At 36.8% G+C, this 19,057-nt stretch overlaps 1 protein-coding gene and 1 long non-coding RNA gene across 4 annotated transcripts; one reads left to right on the top strand and one right to left on the bottom strand.

Moving 5' to 3' along the window:
• Nucleotides 1-3,929: 3,929 nt before the first annotated feature.
• Nucleotides 3,930-4,817, bottom strand: LOC144569337 (uncharacterized). Its single transcript, XR_013516043.1, has 3 exons — nt 4,729-4,817; nt 4,555-4,642; nt 3,930-4,121 (listed from the first exon to the last, which is right to left on the bottom strand). It is a non-coding gene; the product is annotated as an uncharacterized LOC144569337 (long non-coding RNA).
• Nucleotides 4,818-5,069: 252 nt separating this feature from the next.
• On the top strand, nt 5,070-18,866 carry EMB2788 (ribosome 60S biogenesis amino-terminal protein). Of its 3 annotated transcripts, none has more exons than XM_078319634.1 (14): nt 5,070-5,291; nt 5,540-6,677; nt 7,124-7,817; nt 8,216-8,636; nt 9,014-9,165; nt 9,541-12,681; nt 13,406-13,618; nt 14,225-14,431; nt 14,716-14,919; nt 15,480-15,632; nt 16,664-17,017; nt 17,222-17,612; nt 17,964-18,054; nt 18,517-18,866. In XM_078319634.1, exons 1-14 carry the CDS (start codon nt 5,204-5,206, stop codon nt 18,731-18,733), a joined length of 7,464 nt encoding a protein of 2,487 aa, XP_078175760.1. In that variant the 5' UTR covers nt 5,070-5,203; the 3' UTR covers nt 18,734-18,866. The 3 variants fall into 3 exon arrangements, with proteins under 3 accessions (XP_078175760.1, XP_078175758.1, XP_078175757.1); XM_078319632.1 differs by having other exon boundaries at nt 5,519-6,677; nt 14,228-14,431; XM_078319631.1 differs by having other exon boundaries at nt 5,519-6,677.
• Nucleotides 18,867-19,057: the final 191 nt, after the last annotated feature.

Below are 19,057 nucleotides of genomic sequence, written 5' to 3'. Positions count from 1 at the left end.
ATCTGGGTTTCAATCTCATCTCCATCTTTCCTTTTCTCTCTCTCTCGTTTCAACGACAGTTAAGTGAAAATAATAAAAAATGGAAAGTATTATTTTCTCTCTCCTCGTGCTATGCTTGTTTTTTTTCCCCTGAAATCTATTCCATCTTTTGTTGGGTTAGCAGAACAGCGCCATTCAACGTTGTTCCGAATAGCACTTGACTTGTTTGATTTGATAAATATTCAGAATAGCGTTACTATTCTGAAAACAACGTTATTCTCAGTGCATCCAAACGTACCATGGGGCTGTTCGGCAACACCCCTTAATCCTAGTTAGGATTAAGTCCTAAGAAAGCTTAAGGAATCGGTGTTCGGTAAGCTAAAGGAAGGGTCAACGGATTAAGGAAGCTAAAGGAGGGGGGAAGGTGCCTTAAGGAATGAGCAACAGATTAAGATCTGGGCAAAAGGAGGCTAAACGAGGTAAGTTTAATCCGTGCTAAGGAACCGGTGTTCGGCATGATTAAGCAGCTAAGAAAGCTAAATGGGGCTCTTTTAGCCTTAAGGAGGCTTAATCCTGTCCAGCCGAACAGCCCCTATAAGATTTGTGGGGTCAAAATTTTAACAGAGAAGTTTTTGCTTCATGCAGCGCAAAAATCATATACAACGCTGTTTTGATTCCATAGTTCACATGCTGTATGAAGTCAAAACTGCTCTGCAAAAATCTTTACCTGATTTGTGCCACAGCCCAGGATGATCTCAAGCCACAGGGTGGTCCGTCTCTCGTATTTGTAGGAGTAGAAATGTAGAACACTTCCGATCGAGTTAATCAATTTAGGTTTCCACGAGTCCACATCTCCTAGAGTAATCTAAATTTTAGGTTTAGCATCTCCACCGTCCCTTTTGTCCGAAAGAGCATCCTCCCGCCAAATAAGTCTGATAGGTTTCTCCACTTAAATTCTCTTTTCAATATCACGATTCTACTTCAGCCGGACAACACGTTCTCCTGAATTGATTCTAAAAGGGGCGTGCTATTCTAAGGGCAGAAATTAAGCTTTTCAGCGCTGAGTTATTAAATTCCAATTTTACCCTTATTCTCTCTACCGTTCAATAGTAATGTTAAGATACAGAGCGCTTCCGTTAGTTCGTTCTCCTCTTTTCCATCGCTTCACCTGTCGCTCACACTCTCCCTTCCAATCTCAATGGTCTCTTTCTCTTTCACGCTCTCTCTTCCAATGATCCAATCCCAATCGTCTCTTCCTCTCTCATGCCCTGCCCCTCCTAATTCCAATCATCTCTTCCTCTCTCACTCCCTGCTCCTTTCAATCACAATTGCTTTACATGCTTGATGCTTTTGACCCTCCACAAGAATTTTGTGTTGCCGCATAATTGGTTTAGGTATTTAATTTGTTTACGTGACCCATTTTAATTAATTTATTGAACAAAATAATTTAATGACTTGTTATGTTTGTTACGATCCAATCTTATGTTTCCTACTGACATTCTATTTGTATTATTGGTAAATTCCCCTTAAATAATTTGATGACTTGTTATGTTTGTTATGATCCAATCTTATGCTCCCTACTGACATTCTAGTAATTATTTATGTTATTTTATGGTCTGAGAGCAACGAGCTCACAAACAATTTTTATTAAGAAAAATTAAAAAAGTTATGTACATCAGGATCCTAGTTTTTCCCCTATTTACACGTACCAGTATCTTATTTTCCCCCCCATTTGCATTTACCAGTAAGCTCCTTGGATTTTGTTTTGGTTCCTAAACACTTTAGCGACGTCTATAGTGATTAATTAGACTCTCCTATTACAATCCATTGTCTAATCATTTGGATTGTTTCCTGTACTAGCTGCTGCTCCAGCTTGCTCTCATTTGCAAAAATTGTCTTGTTCCTTTCAATTTCACCATTCTGTAATCTAGGTAACATTGATAGTATTCTTCATTTTGTTATCCTTTCTTGTTGATTTATTCCACTTCAAAATTATGTTAATTTTGGTTTTGAGTTCATCTAGTGGTAAATATTCTACTACTTCTTTGTAAAAGTTTAACTACTGACTCTTTGGAATTTATGTTGGTGTATCATGCATTATCTGGTACATATACTGTTTGTCGGTTGGAACAACTTTTTGATTGCTTCGCATTTTGAGATCATGCATTAAATTGCTCTTAATGTTGATGCTATGTACATTGTTACATGACGGTATTACCGTTGCTTCAGTGGAGGTGGCATCAGAGGAGCTGGCTGGCTCGCAATTGGCGGAAATGGAGCAGATGGAATTCATGAATATTCTTTGGGGGTGCACTATTTTTATTTTCAGATGCAAGCCAAGGTTGTGGTAATGATAGGAGATGGAATCAATGATTCACCGGCACTTGTTTTAGCTGACGTGGGAATGGCCATTGGTGTAGATTTAACTCTTTGAACATGATTTCTTATAGATAATTTAGGATCTAAAGTCTAAACTGTAAAAGACGTTGGGAGTTATAGATTTAAAGACGTTTAATCAAGCTTTGTTGATGAAATGGGATTGGGGCTCGATAAAATCAGAAATGAACCTTTGGAAGGCAATACTAAGCAGCACATGAGGAATATGATGCTCAACCATATTTTGTAGAACAAATTCTGAGGATGTTCGACACATCCTCGACGAATGCAACTTCACTTTGGTGATCTACAACCTCATCCCATCTTTCACTAGCATCAAACTGGTACTATCGTTGGTACGGCTATCACAAGCAATATTGCACAGTGCATACAAGGATAAGGAGGCAGCAATATTAATAGCGCAATTTGCAGTATGGAAGGAAAGATGCTCCAAGTTTTTTTGAAGAAAAAGCAAAGGAAGAAGAAGACCCAAGAGGTACTGAGATAATTGAAATACTGCTCAGCTTAGCAAAATCCTGAAGAGCAGCAAATGCTTCAATTTTTTACATTTACCAATCTGGATGATTTGTCCAGCCTTATTTTCTTTTATTTCAATTGTGTTTTAATTTCTCATATTTTTTTGGATTTAGCTCAAATGTCTTGAGCTCTGTTTTACTTTGTATTTGAACTGTTACTAAATCTTCTTGTGACTGAATCAATGAAATCAAATGTGGAGAAGACTCAACTTTTTTTCTCGAAACCAATTTAAAAAATATATATATATCATGTTAACATTAAATCAGAGATAATAATAGGTTATTGTCAAAACAAATTTTCAAGAGCTTAATTTTCTGAAGGTTACCATGGAATGATTCATCAATATCAATATCTTAAAACAAAAATGTAACATCTCCAAATTAAAAAAAAATAAAGGATCTAAAATTGAGAACTATTAGATTTAGTGATATCTTTGCTTAACATTAAGCAAGTTATAAATATTTGTTAACATTTGTTATTATCTTTGTTTAAGAGGTAATCTCATTACCAAGTTATATTTTGGATTACAGAAGTTTAATTCATCTAAGAGAGAACTTACTCAGAAGAAATAAGCAACTGAGAGCGGGAGAGAGAGAGCAGGTGGAGCGACGGCAGAGTGGAGAATTGGTTCCCTTCACATGCTGACGGTAAATTAACGGAAGCACTCCGTTAAGTGGTAAAATAGGAGAGCAAAACAAAGAATTCAACAGAAATAAAAAAAAGTAAGGGCAAAATAGGAATTAAAGTAAAAAAGTTTCTCTCAGCGCTGAAAAGCTTGCACCCTGATCGGAACACATCATTAATGGATTTCAAATGATTTCAATTCAATAGAATTCAATAGAGATGAATTGAAATTTAACTTTGCTGATCATAATTAAAATAGAAAAGAATTGAATTCTTCTCTATTTATTAATTGGATAGTATGCATAATAGAAGTGAAATGATTTCATTTAAATAAAATTGACACTTGTGCCCTTAAACTAAATGGATGTGATGATTAGTAACAATATGATTTTTCTCATTTTACCAGCAACGCCTCCTCTTTCTTACTTGATCATTTTTTACCAGTTTATTGCACATATCATTGCATACACCAAGCATTCTCTACCAGCAAAATATGAAGCTGAAATTATTAACAAGCTAAAATTACTACAAAAAAATGCCAAGCTAAAATCATTTTCTGATACTGTTGCTCCATCTCTTCAGCGGCTTTCTTTTTATCAAGGTACCTTTTTTATGAAACAAAAAAAAGAGAAGGCATTAAAAATGAAAAATGAAAATAAGAGATTTAGTAATTCTTTACTTTGTAAATAATTGGTGCTCCGAAGATAACCTAGATTTAGGTGGTTCGAAATCAAATGAAGCTTTTCCAATTATACTCAGGTTACTGAAATCAGCCTGAAGATACAATATAGTCAGGTAACTTGATTAGACACATACACTTGAAAATCAATCTGCCTTACTACGATATAGTCATTAAAGTATTTGATTAGACACACACACTTGAAAAGATCTTAAATTAGGTTTTCTCATTTTTTTATTTTGAAAATCAATTTGAATATAGTCAAGTACCTTTATGCATTTTCCAAGAATATAAACAAGATGTCTTTCCTAAGAACAGAAGCAAGAGAAACAACAGTAAAATAACCAATAAAAACATACTTCATGTGGTGATGAAGAAGAGCTTAATTGGAAGTCACAAAAGGCCTCCCACAAAAATCGATACCAATAAGTGCATGCCTCATTGCTTCTGATGACCACCTCTAATGGAAATAATGAACTCAATCGATCAAATAGAAATAATGGAAATAATGATTGCTAAAAAGTGTTCCTAACCTTGTATTTGCGTGATGAGGGCCAAGGACTGAATCGGAAGCGCATGAATCCTTTCTTTTCATCTTCTTCTCCCCTTTTCTTTGCTTTCGTAGACGGAGAGCAGTGGGGAAGAAAAGAATCAGCGATCGAAGGGGTATCGCTGGGAAAAAAAAATAGCACAGTTTTCTCTGAAATGAACTCTCGCCAAATCTCTTGATTTTTCATCGGAATTCGTCAGAGGAAAATTTTCTCCCCAAATCGCTCCAAACGAAATCATCTCCCACTGTAGTGTGCTATCCGATCAGAGAATTTTAACTTTCGTCAATTCTATTTCTCATTTTAAAGAGGAGGAGGTGGTTCCGATCAGACCCTTAATTCGTGCCCTTAGAATAGCACGCCCCATTCTAAAACCCTAAACCCCTTCTCTTCCGAGCTTCGGACAAAGCCGTAAGAGAGAGAGAGAGAGTGATAGCCAGAGAGCCTCACAAACACTCAGATGGAGGAGGGAGATTTTATTGAAATTGAAGAGAAAGAGGAGGTTCTTGAATTTTGTTCGCCTGATTCAATGGCAGAGGACCCGAACGGTACGTCACCTCTTTCATACAGCAACACTTATTTCTGTCTAGAGAGAAGATCTTGCATCCTATCTTTATTGAAATTTATGATATGGAAGGCCACTAGTGCAACTAAGAAATAAAATTACAAATAGTGGAAAAACACATTGCCCGTTCTTTTCTTTACCATTTTGCATGTTTTAAATAAAGAATAGGAAAAAGAAACATAATAGTTTGACTTGACTGTTGTTTCTCAGATGGCGGCATTTTCGAATTAGATGAAGGCCAAGAAGTGGAGGGAGGAAATGGAGAAGAAGAAAACGAACAATCAAACACACAAATGGAAGAATGGAAACTATCTATTGGCTTCTCAAACCCAGCCAAAATTATCGAAATTTTAAAAAATCTGCAATCTCCAGAAGTAAACATCTACTCTCATGCCTCAAAAGAATTTATCGGGCTTCTGAAGGGTGAAACAGGTAATGAGTTTCTAGTTGAGCTGATCCAACTGTCTCCTAACTGTGCCGAGTTAATGGATGCATGGCGGATACACCAGGGTAAATCTGGTATGTCCCACATTTTGGCTCTTCTATCAACCATCATTGACCACCCAGCTGGAAAATCCAAAAACGTTTCAATCAGAAAAAGAGTGGAAAATTTTGCCCGATTACTTGTTGAATTGAAGCTCGATGACATTTATTCTGAATTAAATGCTCGAGAATTGAGGCGTCAGAGTGCAGCGTTAAACCTATTAGCCTCAGTTGTCAAGCGTGGTGTTGGTTTAGCTTCAGAGGTGGCCAAGAATTTTGATTTTAAATTACCTGCTCTAGGAAAATTATCTGGGGTTGCAAAAAAAGGTTCAAGAGAGTCAAAAGTCCAGGTCCCAAAACAGTCAAGCAGACGTGCATTTGTTACTTTCACCATGTCATTTGTTGAATCGGCTAACCCTAGATTGCTGAGGTGGATTCTGCAACAAAAGGAGCTATTTTCTGGTGTCTTACGGGGTATATCTAACGATGATGCTGATACAGTAGTGCATATATTATCCTTATTTCGAGATAAGGTATTAAATGAAGAGTATTTGATCCCACCTGGATTGAGAAGTGTATTATTTGGCAGTGCAACTCTAGAGCAACTGAGTTATATCTCTGGCAACCCTGAGGGGGGAGTTGCTGCTGATGTGGCGCACCAGGTGTTGATGATGGTCTGTACTGATCATAGAAATGGGTTGATGCCGGGCCCGGGTTTGAGGGGCAATGAGAAGAGATTGTTTGATTTAATGAAGAAGCTTAAGGCAACTGAAATTGCATATCACAAGGAGTTGGTTTTGGGTATTGTTTGCTCGAGGCTTTCTCTTTGTTCGGCTTATTTCGATGAATTCCCATACCACCTCGAGCCCCGGCCTCTGCTTTCATGGTTAGTTATATATCTCACTTTTGGCTACTGGTTTGCAGTCAACTTGTGTCTGCGTGGTTTATGTTTGTGGGTTCTTTTCTCCTGTGTGATTGAATTAGCTTTTCTTGGGCAAAGAAATTTTGTTCATTATCAATGAGTAAAGTCAAAGCACCACAAGTGCCAATCCTTTCCATACCAACACTGGTTAGGAAATTGTACTGTTTTTCCATGAATGCACTCGTTACTTTTGTGGCATTTCTGTATTGTACTGGTGGTTAACCTGTTTTCCTCTTTTTTTGTTAAGTTGGCGCTGATTTACCAATAATCATTGCAGTTTTCACCATTTTCTACATCATGGTTTGCGAAATCAGTACAAGCAGGATATATAATCTAGAATCAACTGCACCTTTATAACTAGCGTTACGAACCTTCGTATGACCTATTAACCTAACTCTTTTTCTTGCCAGGGTTTCTGCCATTTCTCTTGTAGCCGACATAGTTTCATCACTTGATATAAATCTCCTCATTGCATCTCTTTCCTCCACTACTGAGGAAGAAGGGTCAGAACTAGTCTTAAAATGCATCACCCCTCAAGTATGCTCTCGACTGATTTTAAACAAGGGTTTGCTTCACTCTAACAATCTTGTTAGACATGGGTCTCTCAGACTCGTGCTTGAATCTTTGAAGATCCTCTGCAACCTCATCCATGCAATAGATGGTGTTGCATCTCGCGATAATAATAACAAGTGGGCCTCTATGAAGTGTTACATACAAGATGCGGTGAGAGCATCTCTACCCGACTCACAAGTTTTGGTCAAACTTCTTTCCACAAAGTGTCAGAAAGATTCGACAAACTTAAAAAAATCTGGGTTGTCATTGAAAAGGTGTGCAGAGTTGGTGCCACCTACTGAGGTGGCACTGAAGAAAAAGAAAACTGTTATGGGCAGAGATGGTGATGATGATATAATGATTGGAGGAGTAGTTGTTGATCCTGCTGAAAGTGCTAATATTGAAGAAAAGGAGTCTGAAAGCAAAGCTCAAAGTTCGGGGACAGTTAATGAGATATGGGGTATAGATGGAGAGACTTCAGTTTTGGACGAAGTGATAGAAGTAGAAGACATTTTCCGGTCAAAGCTTCTTGACGTTCTAACATTTTATTTGGTAAGGATGTCCAGATTTATAACTTTTTCCCTCTTTGTCTGAGATGCTGCATATCAGTTAGTATATTCTACCAGTTTATAATTTTCTGTGGAGTATCCTCTTTTGCACCATACTCCAGAATTTGTTGAGTGACAACAAAGTTACTGGTACAGGTCCACTTGCTGATTGGTGGAATCAATTTCTTGTAAAAAGATAATCAAGAAAAAAATTAAAGTGAAGGGAAGCACTCATGTTGTAGGACCAGTTCTCTCTATGCAAAATTAAATTATTTAGGCATATCAATGAAATGATGTCTTCCAGTAGGGCCAAATATCTATTTTGTTTCAAAATTTTAGGTGTAGAAAGCTAGAAATTCATTTTACTTGTTTTCAATGCTAAGTTGCTATCTATCTATGCAGAGGGCATTGCCGGCCTCCTTTGATGGAACTTTTGATTTCATAAGAATAATACCTTCCGACCCCTCAACTCTCTCTAATTGTGAAACAGCCTCTCTGTTACCTCTACTTACCGAGTATGTGCTACCTGGTGGCGACTTTGAGAGAGTTCCTGAATCAATGTACAAGCATTTGCAACCACTAATCAGTATCTTCCTATATTCAAAAGGGAAACATATCAGAGACCAAGCTTATCAACTGATACGTGCTGCAATGATCAGTACCGGTGCCTTCGAGGGGAATCTCTGGGAGGTTGATTGTTGGCTTGTTTTTGAACAATTTTTTGAGGTATCTTCAGTTGTGATACCCTTTTTGTGTGATGCAGTATCAACAGTTGGAAATAGCTTATACAAGTACATGGACCAGATGCGCAATTTGATATCAGGTACAATATAGTATAATGGTGGTATTAGACTTTACGGGTCACAGTCAGTTTGGGATTACTGGTGTTTTTCTTGTTCAGAAAGATAAAAGTACAGAAGCACTGGTATAGGACTATGCATCAGGCCGCACCTGTACAGCACCAGTCTGCACTAGATACACATATTTGTTTTGTTCTTTTTGTTGGTTGTAGTGATAAATCCAACTTCAGGGGGCTGGTGTAATTTATTTGCTTGTAGAACTGCCCCTACTATGGCGTTACTAGTAAAGAGTGTTTGGTACAGCAATTGTTGCTATTTATGTTTGTTAGTCTAGCATAAGCTTATGCATTTACTATATTATGCACTGTTCATTTGATTCTTTTGATGTAATTAAATGCAGATAATAAGCCTTGTTATAGCCCTTTGGTATTGTGTATTCTCCAAAAGTGTCTCAGGCTTCTTGATTCAGATTCTGGCAGTTTTAAGTTGCATGAGAGGTCCACTATTTCTTTATACGTCGGCAATACACTAAGCTTAATCTTGCAATCTCAGGTATCATGTATTCTTTTATCTTGTAGAAATTTATTATGGCTTTAATATAGCAGTGTACTTCATTTGATGATGCCATGCGTTTAGTGAAATAAATTGTTGAATTGAAACAAAAATCGAAAGGATAGACACAATTATCTAGTCGCCAATCACCAAACCCAAATGAATATAAATTAATTTTCCAAAAGTAGTGTTTACCACAACACTGGTTTGTGCCACATTGGTGTACTACAAGAAGTACCTTTACATCGTTCCAAAATATGGAGACTTGGTTGGTTTTGAATAAGCTTGTGTCTGATATGGTGAGTATATACCTGTAACAGACGAGTACATTGTTTAATTCAATATAATGGTTTACCAGTTGAGTTCTGATTGCAGGCAGATATGAGTCTGTTACCGGGTCTAATAAGCTCAGTATTGACCGAAAAACTGAAGGACTATTCATCCAAAGAAATAGATATAAAACTCTCTCTCTGTGAATGGAGGCCATTGAGGAATCTTTTTCATCTCTCCCAAAGTGTGAACAACAAACTATACTGCAGCATGTTCTCTTTACATGAGATCTCTTCTAACAAGCCGCCACTTAGCAACTCTTTCTCTCTCGTGCTCTCTAAAGTGGACGAGTTGACAAACTGCAGCCGAGCAAGTGCACTACCCAGTGTTGCAAATTCATTTTTATACTCAGTGATCTGTGCGAAACCTGAGGATCTGGTCAACAATTTTCCTGAAATTCTTAGCCTTGCAAAAGACCATTTCTCATCTCACTTATCATTTTTGGCCTCAGTACTCTTTCTAGAGAGAGATAATCTTGCCAGAATTGTCGACCGTTGGCCTGAATTACTTTCCCTTAGCCTCAAAATGACAAAGGGTGAAATCTTAACTAGTGAGAATGTTGCTGGTGCATTTGCCAAGTACTTACTGGAGGCCTCATTTTACACACTATTTGGTACACTAGTTGGATCTGGATATCATGTGGATTTGATTCAATCAGTTGATCTACTAGAATTGCTTAGAGAAAAATTATCTGACAGACCGGTGCATCAAATGGCATCTTACCTGAAATTTGTTCTGTTTTGGGGTTATCATACCCTCTCAGCCTATATTTCTGAACCTTCAGATCAAATGGGGGAGCTTTCAAACCTGTGCTTTTCTCTTGTTGAATTTATTTTTGACCGACTTACGCTTTCATATCATAGCCTGGAGTCCTATTCTTTTATGAGGTTTATGACTTGGGACTTGGTGGATTTACTCTTTGGGCACCCTTTAATCACTGAATTGTTACCATCCTCTTTGTCAACTGGAGATGTCCTCTCTGATGGTGGCCTGGATCAATTTAGGTATTTTTCGAAGGAAAATCTACCCCTTGTTAGCCGGTGTTTGTTGCGGCTTTTAACTAAGGTGTACATGTCTTTGGAAAAATTGGGAAGTAAACTGGATTTAAAAGCACCAAAACTACTGCTGAAGAAAATACAACTTCTGTTCAGAGAAATGTTCCAATGTTGCAATGAGAAGTCCACTTATGGGCATTTGTTACCTGTTTATTGCGTTTTACGTGAATTGGTGTCATTTATTTCTCCTTCTGAGCTTTTGGACCTTGCAAATTGGATGTTTTCTGTGTTAGAAAACAAATTTGCAGTTTCGGGGTTTGGATCTGAACCTGCTATTACTATGGCGTTTGTGTGCCTACAATTTGCTGATACTGCCATGGAGATGTCGTTTGGTTGTGGCCCAGTACATAATTCAACTCAGGACATGAAGGGGGAGGGCTTTGATGGTGCCGCCCTGCAAAATGTTTATTACCAGATTCTCAATTCAGTTTTGAACATGAATTTAGAATTCAGTGATTTCTTCTTGTATAAGGCAGTTGCACGCATGTATAGGTGCAGATACAGAGAATCCATTACCTCTTCTCACCTTTGTTTGGCTATGTTGTCTTCTAATATCCTCATTAACTCTCCTCTTAAATTGATAAATTACTGTATTCTCCCCTCAAGCAAGGTCAAAACTAAAATTCTTGAGTTAATTATTGAATCAAGCTCCATTCACTTGAAGCTTTTCGGAAAGCTGTTTATGGGATTGATGCTGAGGAACCCATCTATTTTGAATCTTTTCCTGGAGAATAGTGATTTGTCCGATGGTGATTTTGTCAATTTGTTGCCTGCAGCTTTGGTATATGTTAATAAGAGTGGTTTAGAACAGGCTCGAGAGATGCCGGCTTTTTATGCTGGAATATTGTTGAATGGTTTTTCTAATTGGAAAGATTTTGTTACTAGACACAGACTTACTGAAATGTGTGAGCAATTGCATGAACCCGAGATTATGTCACTTGATGATTTCCGGGGGCATTTTGAGAGAACTCTCTTGGGTAAGGCAGTTTCTATGCTAAGCCATTTTCTCTATTTGAATGCTGCTTCAATTACCAAAAAACAGAGGTTGGAAATACTGGATTCCATGTTCCCCAAAGTGGCTGAAGTAATAGTTTTTGATCTGACCAAAATTGACTCACACAGTTCAATTGAGGAAACTACAAGGATTACAGGTGAAATTCATGCCAAGGTTTCTCTTGCTAGGTTACTATTATCTGACAAAGCAGCACCAGAGATGGATTCCAAAAAGGTAAACAGTGTAAAGCAGAGGTTCATTTCAATTTTGGTTAATTCACTAGATTGGATTGTGAGAAACTTCCGACAGAATGAAAATTTGGAGCATTTTATTTTGCATAATATTGTTGAAATGTGTTTGGAAGCTCAGTCTCACCTGATTCAGTTAAAATTGCTGCCTTTCTTGAGTACATTTATCAGATCTTCACTTCTTCATAGATTCGATGACCCTGTTACACTGAAATCGCTTCGGGGCATTTGCATTTGTCTTTCAGAAGGAAGTTTCTCTGCCAATGAAATCCTTGAGCTGTTACTGGGTCATTCTCAGTTCGTAACTGCATTTACATGTGACTCTTTTGTTTCATACCCTTCTACTCTTCTTCAGCCAGTACCAAGTATCTTCAAGTCCCTTAATACTTCTTCTGATAGCAGCTGCAGCAAATTAACTCATGGTAGTTCCATCTCAGAGATGAGAAAACTCGAGCTTGTTAGGCTGTTGAGGGTACTATACCATTTAAAGATTAAACAAAACTGTGAGGGATTGCAAAATGAGTCAAAAGAACTGCTGTTCCTTCTTTTATCGGTGTATGGCGCAACTCTTAGGGGCATAGATCTGGAGATACTTAGCCTCATGCAGGATATCGAGTTGTCAGTGGGGTCAAACTGGGGAGGTATAGCTGAGATGGACTATCTGTGGGGAAGTGCAGTTACAAAAGTGAGGGAGGAGATGAAAATGGAGCTGCATGAATCTGACAATGGAGGGATTGAAGTTAGGAGAAAGTTTCTTTTCAGAGAGAATATTCCGGTTGATTCTAAACTGTGTGTTACAACTGCTTCAAACTTTTGTTATCAGAGAAGTTTGCACTCTGGAGCCTTTTCTATTGAAAAGCTTCTCCGTAACACTATTGAGGATTCTGAGGTAATGTTTAACATGAGCAGTACATAATCAGTTTTCTTTCATGGATATGGCCTTCAAAGTTGCCATTCATATTTAGGCAACTTATCATCTCTTTGTGATAGTGCATTGAGTTTTTAATATTTTTGTCTGTGCTTCCAACTTCTTTTTCTTGTTCATTTTTGTTAGAGATGGGTGCACATGGGGATTTGGGGGATTCTCCTAATCAAAATTGGTTTGGATATTTTTCAAAAAAAAAAAAATGTTGTTAGGATAGCCATTTTGTTTAGACCATCTCTGTGCATTGTATTGTAGCATAAATTGCATGTATCAGCTGATGTCAGTATTAGTAGGTCCAGCTTTCCAGGTAATATTTTACCACTTAAAACAAGAATCTGTATCCTCTCAGCTATTGCAGAGGATCACCTCACTTTACGGTTTGAGATTAAATCTCAACTGGTTTGGGATTCGGGTCACCATAGGGGGCTGTATTTTTGGGCTTTGAGATTCGCGCCAAGTTAAAAAGAACGTTCCAGATCTAGTAATTGTAAAAGATTCCCTTATCAGGTATTGGAGAGGATGTGAATTCTTAAAACAAACCCACAACATCCATGCAAAATTCAAAGCAATCTACATAACATTTTTTAACAGGTCTTCTCAGTAATTTTACTACAGAATTGTTTGTAGAAATGAGTTTTTATTTACTTTAACTGGTTGACTTCAATTTATACTTCATGTTTGTTGGCAGATACCATCTCATTTGGTGCACCAAGTACAGGGGTATGACCCGTCATTTATACTGCAATTTTCTATTCATAGTCTTCTAATGGGTTACATTGAGCCCATTGAGTTTTGCCGATTGGGTCTTCTTGCTATCACCTTGGTCAGCATCTCGTCACCTGATGATGAGCTTCGTAAGCTGGGTTATGAGTCTCTTGCTACATTCAAGACATCTTTGGAGGTAACAAAATTTCTCAAATATTTGTCCCTTATTTGTATTGCGTAATTTCAAGACTTCAGTACCAGTTACAGGTTATGGATGTATTTAACTTTTTGAACTCCTGTTCTTCTTTTTTTTTACTGTTTGCTGTTTATATTGGAGGTTCTTTTTTATTTGTGCAAGTGTCTTTTTTTTTTCTTTTTTTTTTTTTTTTTTTCTTTTAGAGTTTGGTGGTGTGATGTATCTTTTCAAGTTAGCTCAATCTGACCCCAAAACAATGAGAAAGGTGGCACTGCATAAGAGTAGTAACGTAGCTGTTTTATTAAGTCAAAAGGCCATGTTAGATCATAGTCCTCCTTGATCAAAACAAAGAATGTCGGTGCATTTTGATAATGCCTTTTTTGGTTGTGGGAAGAGGATCGTTTCTGTTGCTTTTTTTTTTTTAGTGATTTTCAAAATGTGTTTATGGCTGTAGACTCCTGTTCACTTCTAATACGTACTTGCCAGCACTACTTTCTGCATAAACTAATCAATGACCCTGAATACTATCAACTTAAGAGGACACTGAGTAAGCTTAGTAAGGATGTAGCATGCTTTGTAAGTATTATAATTTATGTTATTTTATAGCAGAATTCTGGAAAAAGCAAGGAAAAGTTGCAGATACAGCTGCTCTTGATGTATTTGCAAAACGGAATATCTGATCCATGGCAGAAGATACCTTCTGTTATAGCTATATTTGCTGCTGAAGCATCTCTCGCACTACTTGATGCATCGCAGCATCTTTTCTTCACAATCAGCAAATATTTAATGCGCACTTCAAGTGTCAACCTAAAGGTACCACATTACCCGTTCTTTTATTATTATTGACTTTCTCTAGGCTTACTGATTAAATATTTCTGATCAGAAGTATCACATCTCCATCTCTATCTAATATAATGTTTAGATTCTAAAGACTATGAATTCTAGCTTTGGAGTTCAATGCCATGAAAATTGTAATATGTCATTTATCTACGAACACGAATGCCTTGAGGTGTAAAACTAGGACCAGTAATATTACAGAGTGATTGGTATTGTAGAAATTTATCTATTTAAGTCTGATGTTTTAATTTTTTCTACAGAGTATACCTCTATTCCATGCCTTATTCCAAAGTAGCTCCATCCATTTTAGGAGTGACCGCCTCTGGATCCTTCAGCTACTTTATGCTGGTTTGAATTTACATGATGATGCCGAGATATACATGAAAAACAGCATCCTGGAGCATTTATTGAACTTTTATTCCTCTTCTGCTTCGGACCATGAATCAAGGTTTCTTATCCTTGAGGTAAATTTTACCAATTGTTGCTTACAATCTAGTTTCAAAATTATCGATACTAAAATGGTAGTTCGTCACTAATGTGTTACAAAAGTCTTTTTTTTTTTTTCCCTTTTATGGTTCATAGTAACTTATAGTACCATAGTACTTAATATAAAATTTGTTCATTTGGGAAGATTATAACATTCTCTTTTTGAATGTTTGGGGGCTATTTGCCCACTAACAATTTGTATTAATTAAAGAAAAGTTTAGAACTTGGGTGTATATTATAAGCTAGTCATAAAGTAAAAAAGTGTGTACTGCTGCTTGAATAAGTTTCGAGACTGAAGGAGTAAGTAGAGAAGTATGTGCAAACTTGTGACAATCATAGAACAGAAGTAACTTGCAATCCTCCCCCCGGACCTAATATTAGGTGTGGTAACTGTCCTTTAACAGTGCCTGTACCACTGGTGTATTGGAGCTGTTTCGTGGATCAGTATTGATGCGGTTCTATTCTTGTGGGAGAATAGTCTAGCATTCCTCTCTCTCCACATTTTTAAGATTATAATATTCTTAAAAACATATTGCAGATTGTGAAGAAATCGGTTAAATTACCAGCTTTATCTTGTCATTTGCTCAAGGAATGTGGTGTGCTGTCATTGCTGTCCACTGTGCTTTCTTTATATGGAGAAGGAATCAATAGTGATACTAAGGGACATGCAATAATAGAGTTGGTTTTGGAGGTAATTTGTAATTAATTTTTTGTTCTGTTATAATTTAAGTTGCTTGGGCCAAATGCCACTCAAATATATATTCTGCATACTTGTTGGCCCTTGCTTTTCTTTCTTCATTGGGCTAATTGCCATTCATATATATATATGTTGCATACTTTTTTTTTTTTCTTTTTGAGACTTTTATTTTGCTTAGTATTCATTTTGTTTCCGGTTTAGCTTTTGATGTAGTACTATCTCTCCTTGTATGCTTTTATGTTTGTTGATGATGACTTGATGTATGACTTTTCATATTTGATTTTGGTACCTATTTTAGGTACCATATCAGGTATGCTTTGATTTCTATGAAATCGGTGGTAATACCACTATTTTTCAAAAAAAAATATGTTGCATACTTTTTGAGTAATTCTAGCATACATCCAATTTTTATGATACATCCATTTGATATCTTGAAAAATATTGTTCAAATGAAAAAATAAAATTTTAGATGTTTCCTCAATTATTTAGATAGCGCATGTATCATACTTGACACAATTAGGAATTTGATTGGTCATCTATCTTAAAGCCATTAAAAGTCGACCGTTAAATTTTTTAAATTGTTTGATGGAAGGCTAAACGCCTTTCAAATCGACCCAAATTTGATGCACTTGCATGCTATATAAGATATGACAAACACATGTACAATTTTAGTTTTCTAATTTGAACAATATTTCTCAAGATATCAAATGAATGTGCATTTAAATTGGATGTATACTGAAACTATCCTTTTTATATTTTACTTTATTTCTTGGGAACGGAAAGTATCAGCCTTTTGGAGTACTTAGTCTTCGTATTTAAACAGGTAAAATGTGAAGTTGGTTGTGTAAGGTAACTTGGGTTAGATCAGTGCATGCTGGCCCAGAACTGATTTCCAGCGAAAATCTAGGCCAGGAACCAACCTGCTATCCTGGTGGGTCTTGTCCCAGTAACCACCTCTCATTTTATCCTGTTTCTTTTATCTTAAATTTATATGTTGGTTGTCCTTTTTTTGCAAAACTTTGTAGGTGGTAAATGACGTGTTATCCTCGAGAACTATTAGAGAATGGCTGCAGGATACTGCCCTAGAACAACTGTCGCAAATTTCATCATATTTATTTAAGCTTCTGACAAGAGACACATATTCACTGACAAAGAACATCCCTCTGGTCAATTCTATGTTACAAGTAATTGTCTCTACCCTGAGGTTGTCACAAAAGAGAAAGATTTATCAGTCACATTTCAGCTTCTCTCTTCATGCGTTAGTTAATTTATGCCGGAGTATAGATGCAGTGTCAAGTGATAGCGAGTCTGATCAGACAGTTTTTCTTGGGTTAGATGTGATTCTCATGAGCACACCTCTGCCAGTTTTCTCTCACGAGGTATTGATAGTCTTTTTTGTGAAAATTCGGCACTCTAATTTTTTTTCTATAGATTGACTCTCTGCATCATTTGCTGTTGTGAAAAGCAAACTTCCAATATGTCCTTTATTTTTTTTCATATTGGTTGCAGTCTTGTCATTTGATCGTATATTCGTAAAAATCTGTTTGCCTGTCAATAATCCTGATCGATTTGTCTAATGGCAGGATAAGTTCAAGTTCACTGAAGTAATCAAGTGGGCAGTTTTGTCTTCTTCAAGGTTAAATTTGTCAAAGAAGCAAGAAGGGAAGGAATGCCTTGTTTCTAAAATATTACGCTGGTTAACTGCTTCAATTATTATTGGAAGAATTTCAAGCCTCTCTCCCAGATCACGAGAAAGCTTCCATGAAAAAAGATTACAAATCAGGACCCTGGATTCCTTAATAAGATGTATGATTCAAGATGGAAGTAGTGGGGTAATAGAAGATTGTGAGGTGAATGAGACATTGGGAGCAATGATTTTGTACCTGCAACAAATTGCCAGAAGAAGTACAGGTTATAGTGCTTCTTCAGTTTTATTGTCTCTTACACTCTTACTCAACTCGGCCAGTGGACCAGGTACTAATGCCCTTTATCTTCCCTAAAAGATTCTTTTTTTTTCCTCTTACATGTTCTTTTTCTAAAGAGGGTAGGGGTACCATATATGATATAGCCAAATAAATTAATACTCCTTGCAGTAGTACATTTGTTTTTCCTGGTGATGTTTGCATCAGTGGTCCACTTAGTTCTTTCCTTTACCATTTAATTTTGCAAAGTGTACATTTGTTTTTCTTGGTGATGTTTGCATCAGTGGTCCAGTTAGTTCTTTCCTTCACCATTTGATTTTGCAAAGTGTACATGTGTTTTTCTTGCTATTTTTCTAGCATTATTTAATGAATCAAATGTTAATTTGAATACTTTTTGTTGCAGCAAGCGACAATCTGGGAAAGAATAGGGATGAAATAGCAGCGCTTGGCTCAAAGATACTTTTTCCAGCCGAGACTAATCCTTCTTGGAGATGGTATTATTTGTTTACTTGTGAATTAAAACTATAATAATATTTATCACTTGTTACTATTCGTCAAATTCTCCATCACTCAGGGCTGTAATTTCTCCTAGCAAACACAATGTCATTAAAAATAATAAGCAAGATGATTGATGTTAGAAAATACTTGTTTTGCTAAAATTTTGCAGCAATGTCAAATTGTTTTAGTATGCTATCATTGCTACAGGCACCCTTTTTATGAGGATAGAGGGCACCCTTTTTATGAGGATAGAGAATGATTAGGCACAAATATGAATCAGTACATTCTACTCATTATGTCAATGGCAATTATATAATCCTGAGATTGTTAGAATATAATAATTTCTTGTAATCTCAATTCTCGTGATTCATGTACTGATTGTGAACATTAGTCAGTCATGGAAGGATTTCCCTTCAAGCAGCTTGTTGATAGTTCTATGTTGGTGTATCTGTTAATAGGTCATATGATCAAGCTTGGAGAGATCTAACACTGGAGCAAACAGAAATGGAGAAACTCGAGGAACAGCAGGCTTGCCAGAGTCTTTTTCTTTTATTTTCAAATGCTTTTGGTCCTGGGCTCTTAGGGTTACCAGTGCTTTCATGCAACGACTTGAATCAGCTCGGTCTTTTTGAATGGGAGAGGTGCTCTCATGCCGGGCCCCGCCAAAGGACATGAACCATATTTGAGTGGACTTCTTTGTGCCTTAGTAAAATGGAACCTGAACTATATAGTGGTCTAGGATAGGCTCTGAATGTAGTTCTTGCCTGGCAACTATGCAGGCATTCGAATGGAAAATTTATTTATTTTTTATTTATGCTGCAAGTAATTGAAGAAATGTACAATGAATTAATGAACACAAGGATAAAAAAGAGAAGATAGATAATCTCTAGATTTTCTCAACAAGCCCCCTTGCCCGCCTCCCCCAACCCAAACCACAAAAAAAAAAAAAAAAAATAGAGGAAACAAACAATCCCATGAATATCATTTTTACACTGTTAG

The sequence above is a fragment of the Carex rostrata genome, chromosome 18 (assembly GCF_964058835.1).
Source record: "Carex rostrata chromosome 18, lpCarRost1.2, whole genome shotgun sequence".
NCBI lineage: Eukaryota > Viridiplantae > Streptophyta > Magnoliopsida > Poales > Cyperaceae > Carex > Carex rostrata.
Note: the sequence above shows the minus strand (reverse complement) of the source record. Positions and strands in the feature narration are given on the sequence as shown.

What these genes read in the sequence shown, in the direction of transcription:
- EMB2788 (XM_078319631.1), top strand. Translation starts at nt 5,204, where the DNA reads ATGGAGGAGGGAGATTTTATTGAAATTGAAGAGAAAGAGGAGGTTCTT. An exon ending in CAAGGTTTCTTATCCTTGAG is followed by an intron (nt 14,920 to 15,479) that starts GTAAATTTTACC and finishes AACATATTGCAG; the next exon opens with ATTGTGAAGAAATCGGTTAA. An exon ending in ACTAATCCTTCTTGGAGATG is followed by an intron (nt 18,055 to 18,516) that starts GTATTATTTGTT and finishes ATCTGTTAATAG; the next exon opens with GTCATATGATCAAGCTTGGA.